The following is a 23513-nucleotide window of genomic DNA, read 5'->3' as shown; positions in this document are numbered from 1 at the left end:
TCACCAAGCTTAAAGATACATTATGGGAGATTAATGAGTTGACTGTTCTCGCTATAATAGTTAAGAAAATAGATAACATAAATAGAATATGCTGACAATTTTAGTCAGATTGCTCAACTCTGAACCAAGATATTAGTGATTGTCTTTTAAGCCTAACCTCGATCATCATCATTAAAGTCTGTACAATAAAAAACAAAGTTTTGATTATCCATTTTGACGTTAAATCATCCATCACAAAATGTATTCAAATCCAGTAAATATTGCAGGCTAATGATGGCATCGAGATTTGATTATGGTCTGGATAAGTTAGTTAATGTCTAAAGAAAGGCCTGCAATATACAGATTTAGCTCTTGCACAATGTATGTTTAAGAATTTATTTGCTTTTCTCAAAATGAAGAACAATGGGGACAATTTGAAATTGTATCTTAAAATTGATATACTATAAAAACGTGGTAACAAATTTGACGACATTGTAACATTCAAGAACAAGTTACAAGAACAAACATTCAAAAAAACAAAAATAAAGAAACAAAATAAAACACTCTAAACAACTGAATGAAGAAAGCAAGCTTTTACAAAATCTTCTGCTTTATCTTTTCTTATTCAGTAAAAAAAAAGAATTTCTAAAACAATTATAAATTAACCTATTATTATATTGGGTTAGATTAACAATTAAAGTTTTGACTACATGAATATTTTAGAACATACCACTTGAATAAAGCTAATTAATATAGACACATGGTACTCAGCAATAATAATAAAAAAGATCAATTAATAAAAATATGTTATTACTTTTACATACTTTGAAGAACCAAATGAAACAAAAAACGGAGAAAATTTAGTAGATTATTAATCAAGTAATTGTTTCAAAATACAAAAAAATATAAGTGTGTAATAGTAATAATACAAAAATCAAGTCAAAAACTTCTAATTTTTTTTTTTTAATGTTTCAAATTTGAAAGCACACAGTGATGAGATTTCAAAATTCAAAAAGTGAGTTCGATATCATACTAGTTTAATAATATAAAATAATGAAAAAAAAAAAAAAAAGATTAATTCTTTGTATTGTAAAAAAAAAAAAAATATATAATGTAATGAAAAATAAGAAGCTAATAATTAAAGAAACTTGATTGAAAATTCTTACAAGATGTGTTTTTTGCCTGAGTATATGTGGTCATATATTAGAGCCTTATAAGTTGGTAGTCTGCATTTTCTGAGGACATCTTTCTGGAGGATGAAATACGATCAAAATATAAATTTTTACATGAATAATCATGACATATTCAATAACCTACATTAGGGAGAGAGATTTTAAATAGAGAGAGAAAAATGGGGTTTAACATCCACTCGACACAAACTAGGTCATTTCGGGATCAACATATGGTTTTAATTTTATTTCAATAATTCGCTTGCGCATAGGGGTCTTTAGCAGTGGGAGGAAGCCAGAGGACCCGGAGAAAACCCACGAGGTTGGACAGGCGAACCTTATGATACAGCCACACGTGCTAACCAATCCGCCATCCAACCAGCAGGTTTTTAAATAGGCTAAGCCTGTTCCCAAATTCCGATCAGATATTCTGAATAAAAATATTGTTCTTAAAAAAAAAAAGCAAAAAAAAAGCTATAATTTTACCAAAGAACCGGTTTATGAGGTTGTATACAATAATTACAATTCTACAAAAAAAATATGATTGATATCATTTAAATTATTGCTCAAAATGATATGATCCAGATATGACCAAAAAGTAAATTAATTCATATTTATATTTCCATTCCAAAGTTAACCAGCTCTTCAAATTCAGTCCTTGCTATACCAAATGCAGGATGCATAAATGTACTTTGATCAGAGAATACAAAAAAAAAAAAAAAAAAAAGGTAGCGACTCACTCATCTCCTTCTCTAGGGGTATATACACGCCTAAGTAAAATATTATCATGATTGCGTGCAGTTGGAAAGAGTAAAAAATCAATTGGCAGACAATTCCCTGGTCATGTTTTACGACCCTAGAGAAGGTTTCAAGTCAGTATTTTCATCAGTAAAAAAGCACAATGGTGAAAAACTACCGACTATGAATTCCACTCTCATCAAAGTTTAATTTCCCATGTGTTGTGTCATACAAGTATGTGAATTGTGATGTAGATAATAATATGATGATCAGCAGGAAGGTTCGTGCCATCAATCAACAATTGAGATAAAAAAAACAATTATCTTCTCCATTTTACATCTTTAATAATAGATCCGAAGGTCAACTACTTTTATCTAATTTAAACATATCTTGGGTATCCGTAAGCTAGCAGAATACAATGCTCTTAATGCAAGATATATTGCCAGTCATTAAATTTTTATGGGAGTGAGAAATGAGGTTTAACGTCCACTCTACACAAACTAGGTCATTTAGGGACTAACTTATGGTTCAATTTTATTTCAAAATTCGCCTTAGCAGTGGGAGGCAACCGGAGGACCCAGAAAAAAAAAATAAAAAGGTTGGACAGGCCACCTTACTTCTTGTCACATACAACCAGGGAATCGAAACCATGCTAGTTGACTTAATGATACAACCCACACGCTAACCATTCGTCCATCCAACCCTGCCAGATACATAAATATATCAATACCATTGTATTATAGCGACTGAATTCTAAACTGAATTATCTCAAAGTCACCTAATTAGGAAAGACTCTTTGGATAGGTAAAGTATTGTCATATTTTAACACTATGAATAATGTTCGTTGCAATGTGTGTTTTTTTTTCTTGGATTCAGGACCGAAAATTAATATTCAGAGCCAGATTGACACAAATTCATCTTTTGTTCTGTGTTACTCAAAAATACAAAAAACAAAATGACAAGAGTAACAAATACGGTGCTGATCTCTCTAAACATTTTCAGAACAAAATATAAAAAAAAATCTTGAAAATCAAATTGTTATCTTAACAAAATGTCTTTCATGAATAAAGAAATGTCTTTGAATTTTTTGTCAATTGTAAAACTGCAAGTGTTCGAGTTAAATGATTGATATCTTGGAATAATAAAATGGCAGTAACCAGGACAAAATGACTTGATGGCCATGATATAAAAGTGACATACCAGGGAAAAAACTCATAACACAACTTGTCGTCATTTATAGTTGAGTTGAATAAAGAAAATTCTTTTTTTGGGGGGCATATCATACAAATTTGTCATTGTCCTTTTCGCGCTTCGAGGTAAAACATAACCAAAAACACAGCAAAACAATTTCTTCACATTCCTTAATTGCCTAAAAATCTCGTTTCAATCTCCAAACTCCAATTTTACACAAATGTAACCACATTACCTTAGATATAATTCCATTAAAGACAAGACATTTCTTCATAGGAACCTTTGGTAATGTAATAATGAGATTTTGAGGGATTTTTTTATTTTTTATTTCATCATTCCAGAAGCATGTTCTGTTGAAACAAGATAAGATTAAGTGTTTCGTTTTTTTTTCTTGAGTGTGTTTGTGTGTGTAAACATGTTACTAAAGGCAACAAATTTCACTCGTGATCCGATTTAGTATTGTTCGTGTCAACCTATTTGTCCTTTCTGTGTATTTACCGAATTATATATTGACTGTTTGTGTAAACCCTAATTTTGTGCGGAGTGGCTTCACATGTTTAATGCAGAGAAAGAGAGAGAAAGAGAAATGGGTTTTAACGTCTACTCGACACAAACTAGGTCTTTTCGGGACTAACATATGGTTTAATTTTATTTCAATAATTTGCTTGCACATAGGGGTCTTTAGCAGTGGGAGGAAATCGGAGGATCTGCAGAAAACCCACGAGGTTGGGCAGGCAACCTTACTCCTTGTCACGTACACAAGAGGATTCGAAACGACGCCAGTTGACTCAATGACCGGCCTTATGATACAGCGCGCACATGCTAACCAATCAGCCATCCAGACCCCCCGGCCCTTAATGGATAAGTTTTACTTTTTATCTTCATGTAGTACCTACCAAAACAGTTCTTTAAGATGGCAAGAGTCGCGGTGGCTCATCGAGTATGATCGTGATTCACTAACCACAAGTTTCTAGGTTCTATCTTAGTGTTGGTGGCATGGACGAAGAATCGAGCAAGAAAAAGTGTTGACTAAAAACTGAGGTCCAACTGGGTACTAATTGGCAGGTACATTCAGGGAAACTTTGACAGAATTTGAAGAAGAGTAATCGAAAATGCTTCTATCAGGGGAAAATTTCCTTCCTTGTGTTTGTTGGTGTAGAAAAACAGAATGTTAAACCCCTTTCATTTCTGTGAGAGTGAGAGAGAGAGAGAGAGAGAGAGAGAGGGGGAGAGTTGGGGTTTAATGTTCACTCAACACAAACCATGTCATTTTGAGACTAACATATGGTTCAATTATATTTCAATAACGTCTACTCGAAACACAGAGAGAGAGAGAGAGAGAGAGGGGAGAGAGAGAGAGAGAGAGAGGGGAGAGAGAGAGAGAGAGAGAGGTGGGTTTAATGTTCACTCAACACAAACCATGTCATTTAGAGACTAACATATGGTTCAATTTTATTTCAATAACGTCTACTCGAAACACAGAGAGAGAGAGAGAGAGAGAGAGAGAGAGAGGTGGGTTTAATGTTCACTCAACACAAACCATGTCATTTTGAGACTAACATATGGTTCAATTTTATTTCAATAATTCGCTTGCGTATAGGGTTCTTTAGCAGTGGAAGTAAACCAGAGGACCGGGAGATAACCCATGAGGCTGGACAGGCGACCCTACTACTTGTCACGTACAACCGGGGAATCGAAACCACGCCAGTTGACTCAATGACAGGCCATATGATACAGCACACACATGCTAACCATTCGGCCATCCAACCAAGACTGTACAGTATTCAACATATCAAATTCAAAGATCTGGGTACACACAACACACAATTACTGCTTGAATTCGTTCTGAAACTAAAAATGTCTTTTACACAGACTGAAGAAAAAAGAACAAATTGTTCAAGTTGTCAAAATGAGTAAAGATCAAATTTTTTTTATACAGAGTTGTCAAAGATAATGAAGAACATTTATTTCAGTTTATCAGCATGGGACATCATAAAAAAAACTCAAAGAAATTTTTCATCACCCTAATATTACTAATGCCACATCAAATAAAAACAATTCTTCTCACAATACAGAACCCTTTACAATTGACTTAGTTTTTGGAAATCATTTTTTTTTTTTCAATTTACAATTGACTTAGTTTTTGGAAATCATTTTTTGTTTAATTTTTTTTTTTAAATTGTTAAAAACTAGAGTGCATACTGAAAACCAATTAAGACTAAATGGATTTTTAAGGTAAAATAAAAAGAATCGTTAATTGTAAAATGTCATTTTTAACTAGATGTCGTTCATAGTTCAGTGAATTTCAGAAAATTACTCATCGAAGATTGATTTACTAATTGTAAGACTTTAATTTGCGCTAAAAACTAGTCTCATCTGTATATCCAAAAAAACAAAGACTTGCTGATTTGCGATTATAATAGTAAAGTACATGAAAATATAATCTAATGAAAATTAATTTTGCAAGCTTTAAAATTAAAAAAAACGAAAGACAAATTCAAGATTACTGCTGATTTATTATATATTATGTAACTATAATCTAATGAAGGTCCATTTTACAAACTTTGAAACTTTCAAAAAAACCAAATTATTCTGTAGTAAAATCATAACCTTCTCCCCCAGGAGTAATCAACGCATCGTGATTATCAAATGGAAGGAATTTTATTTTTAAAAAAAATGGTACAGAAATTGAAACTTCTCAAACAGGAAGATATGAAATGAATCACATTATAATAATTCATTTTTGTTTTATTTTTACGAGATTTTATCTCGATTCAAAAATCAATTGTTTCCTTCTTGTACATCCTAAAATTCAATCATCTCATAAGCTGGACAGGATCAGAAACAATGAGAGCAAAATCATCTTGTAAATTTTCCACAAATACCAGCAAATCCTTGTCTAGAGCCTCACCATGTACTGTCTTAAGACAATCAAACATCTTGTATCCTCAAGACTTAGGAGATGGGAAAGCCTGATTTAAGAAGCTCAATTAACAGTATCATTGACTACCAACAGAATTTCCACTATGAATTAACCCTTATCAATACCTGACAGCCACGCAGCTTTGATTTTTTATGATGATGGATGGTTGTGGATGTATCGTGTCAATTGTACAAGCACCATCTCTTGATTATGTTCGGAATCTGATTAAGAATTAGTCCAAAAAAAAAAACCAAACTAAGAAGTCACCACTTGTTGGAACCCAATTAACAATCAGACATTGTAATTTGAAAAATGACAGTAAAAAAAATTTGAATTCCTAATCGTACTTGATCTTTTTAGCTAGACTCTCGTCTGGTTTGTATCTATGTATTCTAATCTCCTAGTTCATAATCAAATGATAATTGAACTAGGTTTGATACAAGACAGTGGGGTTAGATTACCATTTGATAAAAGATTCCCATAAAAACTCAAGTTCCAGTATCATTGATTCCTTAACAATGTGGTTTTCCAAGTCATGGCATGTAAATTTATTTTCCACAGGGATAGCTATAACAATTTATTGTCAGTCTACATAACTTAATTTTATAGCTTCAATAAAAATAATTGTTATGTTTATTCAACATCCAAGGAGACCTTTCAAACCCTGAGTACATATAGAGTTTGGTCTCTCAACACAAACTAGGGAGAGGGGTTTTTTTGTTGCCCAATTCCTACCAGGAGCAAATTCCACCCCAAAACAACATGTCAAATTTGGATGAAATCCATCAAGTACTTTATTTAGAAAAAGACATAAAAACCAATTTTTTTTCAAATTTAAAATCTACCCAATGTCGGAGTCAACAGATCAAGAAATATCAAATACAAATATGCCTCATCCCATCTCACAAAATCCATGGAGAATGTCACTCGGCAAACCTCAGCAGATTCCGTTACTCTACATCTAGCCTCGGCTGTGTGACGGTAAGTGATATGTACCTACGCCTATACAATTGCGATGCAGCACCGGTTTTCTTACTAGGAAAACTTGCCACTTTTAAAAAAAAGTTATCAAAATTGTGTCGTTCAAAGCGTGTGTAGAATTTTCAGTGCAAAGTTGTCCTTGTTTGAAGAAAATCGGATAAACTAGAAAGAAAAACAGCTTCAGACTTTGAAATATTTGTATGTGTGAAGTGGGTCAATTTGCCCATTTAAAGAGGTATGACATAAGCTAAAAACAAAAGATCCACCAATATTAGGAATTTAAGAGAAAATGCGAATTGCTTTACGCATGTACATGTGCTTGCATTGCATGTTAATTTCAGCCACGCGTATCAACAATTTGTTCCAGATTATGCAGGTACATCGACAAAATATTCAATATTTGAAGAAAAATGAGCAATTTAATTACAATAGGCAGAACAGCTGGCTAGTTTATTTCATTTTAAGTGAATATGGTCTCTAAAATATACCATTCCTTTTTATAAAACAACAATGGAATTCATATGATTAATTGTCTGGTATTTAAATTAACTCAAATATTTTGTATAATTAGTTCATGGTTTTGTTAAGAAAATGCAACATATGGATACGTTCACATATAAAAAGTTGGGCGTCAGTGGGGGACAAATGATTCAAGCTAGCCTATATATTTATGTAGGCTTACTAATCATCATAGTTAATTACATGGAATCAATAAATATGGTTCACAAAAACCACAGCCCTTCATTTATTTTCTGTCCATGTCAAACCTCTTGCCTTAAATTTCATTTTCCACTGCTCTGTGAAACCAAGGGGCATAAATAATTCATAAAATGCATGGCATTGGCAAATTGGATTTTTGTACAAAACCATAGAAAAAAAATTGTGTGTGAGATGAATTTGGGATTTATTAATAATAAATGAGACGTGGAATACATGACAATATACATGTATGCGTTTGCACATCTTTTGTTCATATAGTATTTGTTTGACCTGCAAATGAAATGAAATGAAACGAAATGGGGTTTAACGTCCTACTGTTCTGCTCCTGACTGGGCTTAATGAAGACGGGCATATGCCATACAGTGTGTTATGAGGGAAAATCTTGCCAGGGTAGCGGTACTATGGCCTACTCTTATATCGAATTCCAACTGCCAAGGGACCTTTTATATGCATGCGAATGTATATACGGAACCTTGTTTTTTTCACCACATCCGAACAACTAGACAGCTGTCCTTGTCAGGTCCTCCGTCCTGCACCATTGACAAGAGGAAACCATGTCGGAAAATCCTGATGAACTTTCTTGGCAAATGCAGGGATTGAACACGCGATGTCCAGGCTAGCAAGCCAGCGTCTTACCCACTTAACCACCGTGACTACGACCTACAAATGATTTGCCAATTTGGTTTCAACATTAATATTGTATAAAATAGGGCTGTATTTTCAACATTATCTTTACCTAGGTATTCTTAAGTTAATGTTATAACCTATGAAGACACTGGTCATTTAATTCTCCTTACATATAGCTGCTTGCTGAAAGTAGCAGGGACATTGCATAAACCAAACTATTTCCATTTTTTTCTTAATATTCCTTTATTATGTACCGTGAAACGAATTACACAATACTTTTAATATATAACCATAACAAAGCCAATTGTCCAAGACTCGTCTTAAAATTTACAAAACATTAAAGAAAAGCAAAGTAAACTTACGAAATTTCTCCAAAAATTTTGAATGCATCCCTCAGTTGGTGTGTTTCTATATCGGGGCTAAGATCACCAACAAATATATGGTAGTGCTCTGAAAAAAAGACAAGTAAATGAGATATTACACGATCATATATTTTACACAAAATATCCTATATCTAAGGGCTTAGTCAAATGGAAGTGGTCTATAGTATGCCATTTTATTTTCGTTCTTTTCTTTTTTTAAATTCCTACAAACTGTCAAGGAACAAGTTTAAATGTTCACTTCCAAATAGTACGGTTGGGAATTTGAGGTTAATATTTAATTCTCAGATTCAAGCCAGAACACTGAAAAGTACCCTGTTTTTCTGAGGGTGATATTTGTACGTTTCTTGCATGTTTTAAAACAAGGACAAATTTTTAATACGACTTATGTCGACTGCCTGAAAAAGACAAAAAGAGAACAAAACAAACAAGTAAGAAAAGGCATACTTCTATCCTTGCGATTGTTTATGTGGATGGACTTAACTTGTATGTCCTTCTTCAGGGTGAAGCCTCAATACCTGCAATAATGTCAGCACTTTTCAACTTAATACTAAATGTTTATATAGTGTCCTTAATAACTACATGTTGGACTTAAAAAAAATATTATTCTATGTGACTAAAGCCAAATTATTAATAAGGAAATGATATATTCTTTGTAAAACTTATCAAATTCAAAGCAATAACTTAAAAACAAATATCTAAAACCGGTAATATGTATAAAATGTAATTTTACATCAGTGAAAATGAAATGGGGTTTAACATCCTACTATTCTGTTCCGAACTGGGCTAATGAAGATGGGCATATGCCATACAGTGTGCTATGAGGGAAATTTCCGAACTGAGCTAATGAAGACGGGCATATGCCATACAGAGTGCTATGAGGGAAATTTTGTGTGCTATGAGGGAAATTTTGCCTGGACAGCGGCACTACAGCCTACTCTTATATCAGTTCCAACTGTCTAGGAATCTTTTACGTGCATGCCAATGTGTACAGGGGACCTGTTTTTTTCGTCCCATCCGAACGACTAGACTTCTTAGGTAATGCATCGATCGAACACCCGACCTCCAGGCTAGCGAGCCAGCATCTTACCCACTTAGTAATTTTACATCAGAAGAGCAATGGCATCAATGTGTTTATATACTAGAAGTAAACAAATTGTTACTGATATTAGCAATTTTAATCAGATCTATTTGAATCAGATGGTACTGACTAAATGATTTCTGGTAGACAAAATGATTTCATATTTATAACTTTGTTTCAAAATAATCAATGGTATGGAGGTCAATCAATGACATAAAAATACGGAAATGGATGGGAGAAACATGTAATGAAACCAGTTTGAAAAATACAGCCACTTGTGTTTTAAAGTTTGCTAAACTTAATCATTTCAATCCCACTCTATAATAAACCTGGGGGCATACAGAACTACATCATGGTCCACGTTTTATCAAACATCAACTAATTTCTATGATTGGATTTAATAACAGTAAAACATTACCATACATGAAAGAAACGTTTTTCTGTTACACAGTTTAACAACCTCTTAGATTTTTCTTAAAATCTTTTAGCCAACAATTATTGATTTGAAATGAAATGAAATAAAATGGGGTTTAACGTCCCACTGTTCTGCTCCGACTGGGCTAATGAAGACGGGCATACAGTGTGCTATGAGGGGAAAGTGTGCCCAGGCAGCGGCACTGTGGCCTATTCTTATATCAAATTTCAATTGTCAGGGGATCTTACACTGTAACACAGGTATCATTTAATCTTGTGTATCTAGCACTAATTTCTTTCACATTCATTTAATATCAAATCTTTGTTTTAAAATCGTTTAAAATCACCAGAAATCATCTAATTTGTACTTGTGTCCAGTTTAAAGCTGACTGATTAATTTTGATAATGAGTGTCCAATTTACAAGTATATAATTCCCTGACCACTGTTCAAAAATTAATCATTATACATCAATAATCAATTGGGTTGTTTATTTTTTAACAGAGATTGAGAAATTAAACACTTGTAAATTGGACACTCATTATCAAAACTGAATGGTCAGCTTTAAACCGGACACAAGTACAAATTAAACGATACATGGTGATTTTAAACAGATTTTACGAATTTTTAAACAAAGATTTGATATTAAACGAAAGTGAAAGAAATTAGTGCTAGATACACAAGATTAAATGATACCTGGGTTACAGTGTTATGTACCACTCAGTTTTCGTCCCATTTATTATCTGAACATCTACATATGGATGACAAATCTTTTATCATTTCCTGGTGCCTGATTATTAATTAAGATGAAGGTCTAATATGTAATAAAATTTTATCTATTTAATTAGCAAGTTGTAAGTGTTGGAGACCAAAGGGTTAAAGGTAACATGTTTCTATCAATATTTATTAATTATCCTACTCAAATTGGTCATACCCATCTGTCATATATTGACATACACAATGAGGAAGTAGATATATCGCGCAACACCGACTATAGATGGTTCACACATTAATAATTTTATACATTAAACTCATTACCTTATACCTCAGATACCTTATGGCAATAGCAGAAACTCTCTATTTCTATGAAATGAAATGGGGTTTAATGTCTGATTGTTCTGCTCCCACAGGCTAATAAGAGAGAGAGAGAGATCCACAGACACAAAGTTGGTCATTTTGGGACTAACATATGGTTCAATTTTATTTCAATAATTCGCTTGCACATAGGGGTCTTTAGCAGTGGGAGGAAACCGGAGGACCCGGAGAAAACTATTGCTTAATGAATGATTTAGATCTTCGAGAAAGAAATGGGGTTCAATGTCCACTCGATACAAACTAGATCATTTTGGGACTAACACATGGTTCCATTTTTATTTCAATAATTCGCTTGCACGTAGTAGTCTTTAGCAGTGGGAGGAAACCGTAGGACCCAGACAAACCCATGAGGTTGGACAGGCAACCCTACTCCTTGCCATGTACAACCGGGGAATTCAAACCATGCCAATTAACTCAATGACAGACCTTATGATACAGCGCACATGTGCTAACCATTCAGCCATCCAACCCTCCGATTTAGATCTCAAAACAATAATCTATGCAATTTAAATAACTGTAATTTTAATGTTTTTGGGGGATCCATCAAAATCTCATCTACCGATAGATGTGATAGAGGTTAACTGGTTCAATGCTTCATTTGTGCATTGAATTTAATTCGTCTGATATTTTCGCTTCAACTCACAGCATTGTATTCAGTTAATGCCTACATTGCTTTTATAATATTACCGATAAATAACGACTTTGATAATAGAGAATGAAAGAATATCATAAAAAATTTCATAAAACACGATTTTCAAGATATTCTTTAAAATTATTGCACAGATAACTTCGTTAAATTCTGGTCAACAAACCGCAACTAGGGACAGAAAAAAATTGTATAAAATTCTGATGCATCAATTTTATAATTCCCAGGGGGTCATTTCATCTCAGGTGTTTGATTATCAACAACACAACAGCCAATATATACATTCCCTCTCGATGCTTAAACAATATTACATGATCAATAATTCCTTATTGAAATCAAAAATACAACACCATTGATTACAATCAAAATTGACAAGAATGACAGATAGGTTTTATTTCTCATATCAGAAATGAAACAAAGAGAATTCTCCGAGGAGATATTTCAATCAAGCAAGAAACATTCTTCAAAAAGATTCCTTTGAACATCTTGACTTAATGCTCTTTGTTCAGGAACATAGCTATAACTGTAGTTACTGTACTAGCTTGTATTTAACGGACTTTCACTTATAGACACCCTCACTAGACGGAAGAAAATTATATTAATTTTAAGAGTTATAACCATCTTTGTCTGAACATTACTGGAAGATGTTAAACCAAAAAAAATCAAAGGTTAAATTTAATCATAATTGATCAAGCAGTAGACCATTCATAATCTTATAAAACTGTGGAGTTAAAACCTGCCATTAAATGTTTTAAAGAGCTTAATATATTATTCAGATGTTAGGAGATTATATCAATGCCTTTCCAACAAGTTGTCACTAACATCAACACACAAAATCTACTACAAAACTTGGCCTTTCAGAACGCGATGACATTCTCCAATCTTTTAACTCGCGTACATCTACCGTTTTCTTTTCGCAATTGAGTAATGCAGTCAATTGGTGAAAGCTTCCATAGCCCCGACAAAGGAATTACACGACACAAAAGAGTGAAATCATGCATGTCTAAGTCTATCAATTGCCAATCCACTATTATGGTAAAATGTAGAGCGAAGAGGAACACACGTCAGTCAAGCTGTTTAACGGATATTACAGTTACATTGACTGCTGGAAATTAATAACGAACCTGATTACCGCATCAAGTGATAGGAAAAATATCAATCATAGCTAAAAGAGTATTGGAAATGTTATCCAATGACGCTATAAATACTGTTCAATACAATAGTTAAAAAAAAAAAACAGCTCCAATATCAACAGTTAATAATAATATTAATGCTGTTATATAACTCTATTCAAAACGCCATATCAATGTCAAACTTATTTATCTTCAACTCTTTAGAATGAAATGAAATGGGGCTTTAACATCCTACTGGGCTAATGAAGACGGGCATACGCCATAGAAATGAAATGAAATGGGGTTTAACGTCCTACTGTTCTGCTCCTAACCTGGGCTAATGAAGACCAGCATACGCTATAGAGTGTGCTACGAGGGAAAGTTTGCCCGGGCAGCCACACTATATCGAACTCCAACTGCCAATGTATACACGGGACCTCGGTTTTCATCTGAACAACTAGACAGCTGTTCTTGTCAGACCCACCGCCCTGCATCACTGGCAAGGGGGGAACCACGTCAGAAAATCACAATGAACTTTCTCGGCCAATGCAGGCTAATGTAAATGGGGCTTTAAACCTTTAACCTTATCTGCTTGAACAGCCAACTTAAATAATAACCAAGGGCCTGTTTCACGAAATTTTAACTAAGATAAAATCAAAATTTTAGTAATTTGATTGGATAATATTAGATTGTTTTTAGTGCTTAGCCAATCAAAATTGAATTATCTACTAAAATTTGAATTTTATCTTTAGTTAAGATTTCGAGAGAGAGAGAGAGAGAAATGGGGTTTAACATCCACTCGACACAAACTAGGTCATTTCGGGACTAACATATGGTTTAATTTTATTTCAATAATTCGCTTGCGCGTAGGGGTCTTTAGCAGTGGGAGGAAACCGGAGGACCCAGAGAAAACCCACGAGGTTGGACAGGCGACCCTACTCCTTGCCACGTACAACCGGGGATTCGAAACCACGCCTGTTGACTCAATGACAGGCTTTATGATACAGCGCGCGCTAACCGTTCGTTAAGATTTCGAGAAACAGGGCCCAGTTACTTAGATACCAATGATGTAATCTGATTAAAATACACATCCATATTTCGTTTATTTTATACGTTCGATGGCCTACAATACATGTACATGAAGATCCGACAAGTTGTACTCAAAGGTTGTGTCAGGGGTTGTACGAGCGGCTTTTGACCCTATGAAGTCAGACATTGATTATTCAGTGTTAACGTTTCTACTGGTTTACCCACAGTTCCTTGCATGGCACACCAAGAAGTCGCCATAACAGACCGTTTCATTGGCTTATCCCTCATTTCAACTAAAACACTGGTAACATAACAACTCTTCTAGATCCTAGTGTAGTAAAGACAAGTTAAAACGAAATTTTGAACTATAAAAATAAAGAAACGAAATAGGATCTGTGTTCTAATCAGATTGCCAATGATGGGAACACATTATAATGATTACTTTGCCAGACAACTCATCTTTCTCCCTCCAATTAAATTCAAGACTGTGTTTTCATGGTGGTTCATCTTGTGCCACTGAACTAATTGGATGAACCCCCATCGAATTCTGGTAGTTCATTAACAATATGCTAGTACAATGCTCGTTGACATTTTTCAGGGGGGGGGGGGGACGTTATATGCGCCATCAAACCCTATCAAATTCTGGTAATTCATTAATAATATATTAGTACACTTCTCATGGACATGGAATGACATGAAATGAAATGTCAGGTATAACCAGGATGGAATTCCACTTAGATATATTCAGCTGGGTTCAATTTTCCCCAGAGTCTAGTTGAGTTTGAATGCTATCATGAACAATTGTTTGCTTGTTAGCAAACCGTCTGATGAGCAAATTAAATATTTAAATTATTTGGGTTTTTTATTGTTGTCAGGTATAGGAGACGTTTTTCTTTTTGTATGTTTTGTTTTAAAAGTACAAAAAAAAATGATTAAACCTTACGTTTGAGTAATTTTTAAAACCAATGAAAATACATGTTGACTAATGTTACAATTATACACTTTTATCTTGTAGACAAACTTACAGACGATAAAGAGCACATAAAAACAATGGTGTTTCCAATGGCAACTGAAGTCATTGACCTCTTTAGAGAATCGAGCTGAATTTGAACATTAAAATACACAGATTAGAGCGAACTATGTTTTTTTTAAGGTGATATATAAAAGGTTGACTTACTACTTGTGTCCTGTTTGGGAAGGTTACTAGGCGATGTGGCCCAATTGACTTTCATTTCCTGAAAAATACAAAGAACCATTTCATTACATTTTAATAGCGTTGATAAGATGTCTAATCAAGCAAAGTATTATCATTACAAGTTTTATTAGAGAGAGAGAAATGGGGTTTAAATGGGACTATATGGTTTAATTTTATTTTAATAAATCGCTAGCCATCTTCCACTATTACTACATTATACAACTGTATCATGCCATCTTCCACTATAACAACATCATTGGTGTAAATAAAATGAAATGGTGTTAAAATTCCTACTTTTGTGCACCAGAGAGAGAGAGATAGAGATGAGATTTAACTCCACTGGACACAAACTAGGCCATTTCGGGACTATCGTATAGTTGTATTGTATTTTAATAAGTCACTTGTGCGTAGGGGTCTTGAGCTTTGGGAGGAAACCGGGAGGATCCAGATAAAACCCACGAGGTTGGACAGGAGACCCTGCTCCTTGTCACGTACAACCAGGGATTCGAAACCATGACAGTTGACTCAATGACAGGCCTTATGATACAGTGTGCACGTGCTAACCATTCGGCCATCCAACCACCAAGTTTTATTAGACACAAAACAAAGATAATGATTTAACATTGGACAACTTTGTGTACTTGTGGCTATACTTTAACATTGGACAACTTTGTGTACTTGTGGCTATGTGCAGTGACCTTTGAAAACATTCAGAATATATGTGAATTCTATATTAATGGTATGGTGGAGTTGTTTTACATGCACAGCAATGTGTACATGCTTTTGAGTTGGAGGCCAATGTTTCATACCATCCAAACGATAAAATGAAATGGGGTTTAACGTCCTACTGTTCTGCTCCGACTGGGCTAATGAAGACAGTCCAAACGATGAAACCCTTCCTTGTCAGCCCTGCAACTACTTTGGAACTAGACAGAGGGAACTAAGATAATTTAATCAAGAGTCTAGTGCCCTTATCATTGTGGCCCCCATATTATTTATAATACTGCTTTATGTTTTTATAAACTGAAAATGTTTTCCTTCAAGAAACTGAAAAGAACATAATTTAAATAATAATCAGCATCAATTTCAGTAACTTTAAAATGCATGAAGATTACTTAGAAGGTAAAAATGTTTTTCTTATGAAAAATTTGGAAATAGAAAAAAATACAAGGATTTTATGATTTTTTGGAAGCTTTTGTTGAAAATGTTTTTCTTCAAGAAACTTAAAAGAACATAATTTAAAAAAAAAAAAAAATTTTTTTTAACAGCACCAATTTCAATAACTTTAAAATGCATGAAGATTACTTAGAAAGATAAATATTTTTTTCTAATGAAGAGATATCACAATATTTTATTTGGAAAATAAAAAAAAAACCATTGAGGATTTTATGGCGTTGATCTCCTCGAAGCTCTTGTTGGAGATTATCTAGAAATGATTACAAGTTATTGACCACGGCACACTTAATAAATTTTCATGTCAAAATTATTGGCTACTTAATGTCTGCAGAAAACTATTGATAGGATATGAGTGGTATGTAAAGATGGCCTATACAGAAATACGTGGCTAATAACAATTCTTTTCTGGTGAATCCAAAAACAAACTAAGACCCCCGTGTTCTCCTTCTTCCGGAACCCATCAAAATTCATGCACCATGGTATATTACATTTATAATTTTTTGCATAGAAAACAAATAGAATCCATTGATCAACTACCCTGCCTCAAATAAAACAAAATCTAACATCAAAGGAAACATGGAAATGTATTTATGTTAGAGTGAGATGATAGCAGGAGGCTCTTTAGAAAACACCCTATTGATCACAGAAGATCAAATATTATCTTTCTGGCAAGTATAAACCTTGGTGCAACCACAAAAAGCAATATGTCATAAAAATAAAGCGTTATATGTATTGATCAAGGCAGGACGGAAGCTTCATATTGTGACAAACTTGATGGCAATTTGATCATAACTTCACATATGAACAATTCAACATTTTCAGGCTATTAATTTTTGTGAAACTGATAGACTTGTTGCATCTCGATTACGATGGTATTGATAAAGGGATATGATGAACTGGGCAAATATTGAACATCTTTAACATCATAACCAATGTCATATGATACAGAGGGGGATCACGTGGCTAAGTAGGTAAGACGCTAGCTCGCTAGCCTGGAGGTCGGGTGTTCGATCCTTGCATTGGCCGAGACAGTTCAACCAGATTTTCCGGCGTGGTTCTCCCTTGTCAGTGATGCAGGACGGAGGGGCTGACAAGAAAAGGCTGTCTAGTCGTTCGGATGGGACGAAAAACCGAGGCCCCGTGTACACATTGGCGTGCACGTAAAAGATCCCTTGGCAGTTGGAATTCGATATAAGAGTAGGCCGTAGTGCCGCTGCCCGGGCAAAATTTCCCTCACAGCACACTGTATGGCGTATGCCCGTCTTCATTAGCCCAGGTTAGGAGCAGAACAGTAGGACGTTAAACTCCATTTCATTTCATTTTATTTCATATGATACAGAGACTAATGTTCAATATTTCCATCTTGTGATAGCAAGTAAAATAACAAGTTTATAGGTTTTTGAAGTGATAAATAGAGATCAATGAAATCAAGGAAAATGCCTGCAGAGCGCATAAGCAATGTTCCTAGTCATTTGGCGGTCATGAAATAAAGAGTCCAACCATGTACATGTTGGTTTGCAAGTAAAGGAATTTTAAACAGCTGGAATTCAAAGGACGAATAACCAAAATTCTGTGCTGTCCTGGTAAAAAAAAAATCTCCTTGACAACTGAGAATAAAAATAACCATAAGAAGAGAGGGAAATGGGGTTTAACATCCACGACACAAATTTGGTCATTTCTGGACTAACGTATGGTTCAATTTTATTTCAATAATTCACTTGCAGTGGGAGGAAACCAAAGAACCCAGAGAAACCCATGAGGTTGGAAAGGCGACTCTACTCCTTGTCACGTACAACCGGGGAATCGAAACCATGCAAGCTGAGTCAATGACAGACCTTATGATACATTACGTACGCGCTAACCATTCGGCCATCCAACACCCCCAATCTATTGGTCTCAAACTGACTACACCGATGAAATGAAATGAGAATGAAACCGAATACTACTTGGACCGGTCACTTCATGTCCAAATGAAAGATAGGTAATTTGTTGCACAAACATTCTGCTAATAAACTTTGGCTAATAAGATAGACTGTCCTTTCTTGACAATATTGGTTGTAGAGAAATCAAGGAATATGGTCAGTGGTTGAGTTCGTGCCAGCAATAAGATGAGAAAATGTTCTAATGCTTCGAACAGCTTATAGCTCACGTTTACAGCTCTGTGGAGAAATGTTCGTTCATCCTAACCTCGGAAACTAATTCCAAAACATTGCCCTAATTCAACAACCAGCACACTGCAGGCAGTTGGTAAACCTGCAACTCTGATGGGCAAGAACAATCAGCAAACAACAGATAGAAGAAACAATTTAATTGACGGCAAACGTAATGAAGGTGGCCTTTAACAATTAGGAATTTGCTGTAAATTAAACAGTTTCTTTGCTGGCTGGTTGAAATCAAATTATCCTGGTCTATGCCAGTCAATTAGATGCAGTCACCCAAACTGGCCTCTATTACGCAAGCCTGCTAGTTGGCTATTCCATGGTTTGTTTGGTCAGAGAGTAAAAGAAAATATAATCAATATCATCCAACTAATGTGGTAAAAAGAATAAATATTACCTCGGTGAAATTTACACACAGTTCATGGCCTTCCTTCGTAACCACCATTAATGTGCATAGACTTCAAACTGAAGTACGAGACACAGCCTTCCCACAAAGAAAAAGTCATTACAAGAGATTATTGTGGCAATTTTCACTGTTAAAATTATTATCTTGGTATTACCAGAATTAAATATGGATTGTATAAAATGATATCTTGGTGTAACACTAGGTTGAAGACAACAAGAGGGAACTTTTTATGGCTTGTTTTAATTTCATTTAATCAGATTAAGTTCTTTTCCTTGGGTTTTATTACTTAAACGAGTTTTATTACTTAAACGAGTTTTATTACTTAAATGAGTTTTATTACTTAAACGAGTTTTCTTCTTGGCTTGATGAACTATAAACATCATAATTTTCCAAACCGATGAAAGGGCCAATAGCTGTAGTCACTAGTTACTTCCATGGAACTTCCATATTTTAATATTTTTGAGTTTATGTGGAGAAGAGAGACATCATAATTTTCCAAACCGATGAAAGGGCCAATAGCTGTAGTCACTTCCATATTTTTATATTTTTGAGTTCTATGTGGAGAGAGGGAGAGAGAGGGAGAGATGGGGTTTAATGTCCACTCGACACAAACTAAGTCATTTCGGGACTAACATATGATTGAATTTTATTCAATAATTCGCTGGCGCGTAGGGGTCTTTAGCAGTGGGAGGAAACCGGAGAACTCGGAGGTTGGACAGACGACCCTACTCCTTGTCACGTACAACCAGGGATTCGAAACCAGGCCAATTGACTCAATGACAGACCTTATGATACAACGCGCATGTGCTAACCATTCGGCCATCCAACTCCCCTTGATGAGAAAGGGACATCTATATATCTCTTTTCATGTGCTGCTCTATATTTTTTATATATTTGAGTTCTATGTGGTGACAAGATCATCCATATATCTCTATTTACATGTGCTATTAAAGAAATTTATTTTGTACGTTCCATGGAGTAGTGACATCCCAACATCGATGCCCACCCTAATATCCTTACTTTCCAAGTTATATGGTAAAAACTGATTGGTTTATATCAGTTGTCTTATTACTAAGGTAACTAATAATTGTTGTCTCACTACACGTTCACGTTCATGAGTTTGAAACAAACTTAACTGTGAATCGATATTGTACGTCACGATCATATCTATCAAGGGAAATGTTTTGACTGAGATATGTAAAGATACTTCTACAATATAAGATATCTACCCATTCTGACTCGACTCTAATCATATTAAGGCAAGCCTGGTTCAGTCCAAGGGCTGGTCCCATCTGTATTTGGTAGCCATTACCTGCAGGGATTAATTGCCCTCTCGTCTCTAGAGGATCGTATTATCATCATAATCAGCAGCATACAGCCTACTGAACTGACATAATTACTAGATTCAGTGGCAACGTGCCTTTTTTAGCAATTGCTGAAAATCTAATTAATATTGTCCCACCAGACCAGCACATGTCCAACTTTAGGAACCAGTAAATACAATTATTGTTTTCTTAATGGAATTAGGGGGAAGCTATGTGTAGTAATATTGTAATGATATACATTGTGTTATCTCAGAATGTCGCTAAATCGAAACAATACAATATAAATATTTTACAATGAAACTCTTCAATAAATTTTTCACAAAGATGACAGAAAATATTTTAAGTGCCAAAAGCTCTTATATTTTTCGGTTTTTGGCATAAAAATTTGTTATATGATTCAGTCTATATCTTATTTGATAGAATAAAATGTAATATTCATTGCGATATACAGAATTTCTTGAGTATAAAGAATAAGATCAACAACAAAGAATTTATTTTATCATTCTACGAAATGAAATTACTGTACTAATGGAGGTGGGCATACGCAATACTATTAGAACGACTAGACATCTCCTTGTAAGACCCTTCCTTATACATAACAAGGGGAAACTCGGCCTTGAAATCTGGAGGAACTTTCTCAGACAACACCCAGAGAGAGTCTGAGGCCTCATGGTTGATGGGCCAGTGTCTTACTCATTGAGAGAGAGAGAGAGAGAGATGGGGTTTAACATCCACCTGACACATACTAGGTCATTTCGAGACTAACATATGGTTCAATTTTATTTCAATAATTCACTTGCACATAACGAGTCTTTAACAGTGGGAGGAAACCGGAGGAAACCCATGAGTTTGGACAGGCAACCTTACTCCTTGTCACGTACAAACGGAGAATCGAAACCACGCCAGTTGACTCAATGACAACCCTTATGATACTTACTAATTGAGTCTCCACAGCTCCCATCATAAGTCACACAAATAGAGATTATTACCCATTACTGATTGAAGTCCTAGTAATGGTTATTACTGTTGATCTTTAATTACTACGATTTATTACACACCCAAAGTGTTCCCGTCTACGAGGCATCATGGGACATTTTTATGGGGGGAAGTTAAAATATAATTCACCTTGTCTGATGAGTTCCGTATAAAACGAGTCCAAAACTGGAAACATTACAGCGTTATTTATAGTAAGAAACAGACCATCTTTAATATTGATTGCAATTATACAGTCACATATGTTTACATTTAATTATCTTATAGCGGACTCTGTGTCTTTAATATTCACACACTCCATAAATATTGACACTCGATGCTTTACTTGCTCTTTCAACTTATTGTTATCTTAAGTGTACTGTTAAACCGACACAAGATGAAAGGCACACGCTCCTGGTTCCCTTGTTATGTTTTACCTGTTCAACAAACTTCAAATATGAAAATAATCCATCTCCACCATTTATAATCCCCATTTTTACATATAAAAAAACGTTTTATAGAAAGAGAAAGAGAGAAATGGGGTTTAACGTCCACCCTTTTATAAACAACTATATATTATGATTTTCAAATATGAAAATAATCAATCTCCACCATCTATAATCCCCAGTATCTTAACATATAAGAAAAACATTTCATAGAGAGAGAAAGAGAGAAATGGGGTTTAACGTCCACCCTTTTATAAACAACTATATATATACGATGATTATCAATATGAAAGGTTTGTGATCCGGATGTTCTCTTGCTGTTCTATTGAATATAAAATGGCTATATTTACATTCAAAACAAGACCTACATTCATAACATAATGCACTGCTGTGAGTAAACAATTAAAACTTGATGGTTCATTTTCCTTCATGCCTTGACTTGAGTGACTTCCATGAGAAATGGGGCAAATTCTTAACCCCATCAGGTGCATTACATTATTGATGAAATTCTTAATAAAACACAGAGACAAATGTTTAAAAACAGCTCAGTATTGACATAAAAACCAACAATTAACAGTGACAGAACACATGCAGGAAAAGATCATTACAACATACAAAATAATCCCGATGAAAGTCAAGTCATTCATATAAGGAATTTGGGTTATTTTTTTTTTATTTCACCGTTTTGATGCTGTGCAAGACAATCCGGGCCAAAAATAAAATCTCACTCAGTCCGGCAGCGATAAAATTGTGGAATGTATAAGTGTAGCGATAAAGAAAGATCTTTAGAGTAATCCTTCAGACACTCCCAGTCTCCCCTCCACCACTACCGACAACTTTTACATTGGATGATAATCTAAGTCAAGGCGGACCTAATTTCACTTGACCTAAGGATTACCCAGCACATCATTCCCGTTTTACAATAGACTTGAACAATTATCTGAAGATGATTAAACTAGTCAATCGAGGCACCAATGAAAATAAAATGGCATTTTGAAAAGATATAAATAACCGGTTCTTTTGTAGACTGGTTTTAATAGAGCAAGTAAAAGATTTAAAGTGAGTTAAAGGAACTTTGATGACCAATATAAATCTCCAACAGTTTAGGCTCCTGAATGCCAGCAATCTCTCATCAACAGAAGCAGCTAATCCCGAGAATTGACTACCTAATGGTGTCTATTAGAGTTAGTTTGTGACAGCCTTGTTTCCGAAGGTAAAAAGTCAAGTCAAGTGAATGTCACCATGATTGTCTGTATATAGAAAAGCTGCTAGTTTCTTCCGGGTTCTGCATAAAGCCATCCCGATTGGAAATCAACAAACATGGCTATGTTCTGAAGGTGTTCAATAATCAGAAAATCACTGTTCGACATTTTAATTACATTTATCCTGCATTGCTGGAAAAAAACCCAAGATATCTGAAACTTCGAGTCTCAGTTGTCAACTGACCATCCGATCCAATTAACACGTTCCTTTCTTTTTTAAACCAGATTTTCGTAGGCCCGATCTTATTTCTATGGCCTCAAGCAATTGTATTGATATAGCCAGCTTTAGCATCTGTGCTCCGTTGTACGAAGATAATCAGTGACATCATGACGGCAACTACCGACTCCGCGTCTAATTGACTAGTAAAGACAAGTTCGGAGTAAATAAAATCAATTGTTTAGATTTCATTGTTACTTAAACAAGTCTCTGACCCGACGATATACCAATCGGGGATCACACAATATTTAACCATCATGATTAACACAAAT

At 34.7% G+C, this 23513-nt stretch overlaps 1 protein-coding gene across 7 annotated transcripts in view; it reads right to left on the bottom strand.

Annotated features, from left to right (window-relative positions):
- Positions 1–23513, bottom strand: part of LOC126815928 (nucleolysin TIAR) — a 153252-nt gene that overhangs the window by 52907 nt on the left and 76832 nt on the right. For all 7 annotated transcript variants that reach the window (XM_050542038.1, XM_056099888.1, XM_050542037.1 and 4 more), the window contains 2 exons: positions 15261–15318; positions 8691–8778 (listed from right to left, as the gene is read on the bottom strand). In XM_050542038.1, coding sequence (XP_050397995.1) covers positions 8691–8778; positions 15261–15318 — 146 coding nt within the window. The remainder of the gene's footprint in view (positions 1–8690; positions 8779–15260; positions 15319–23513) is intronic.

This window comes from Patella vulgata, chromosome 3, assembly GCF_932274485.2.
Source record: "Patella vulgata chromosome 3, xgPatVulg1.2, whole genome shotgun sequence".
Lineage (NCBI taxonomy): Eukaryota > Metazoa > Mollusca > Gastropoda > Patellidae > Patella > Patella vulgata.
This window is presented reverse-complemented; position numbering and strand designations above follow the sequence as displayed.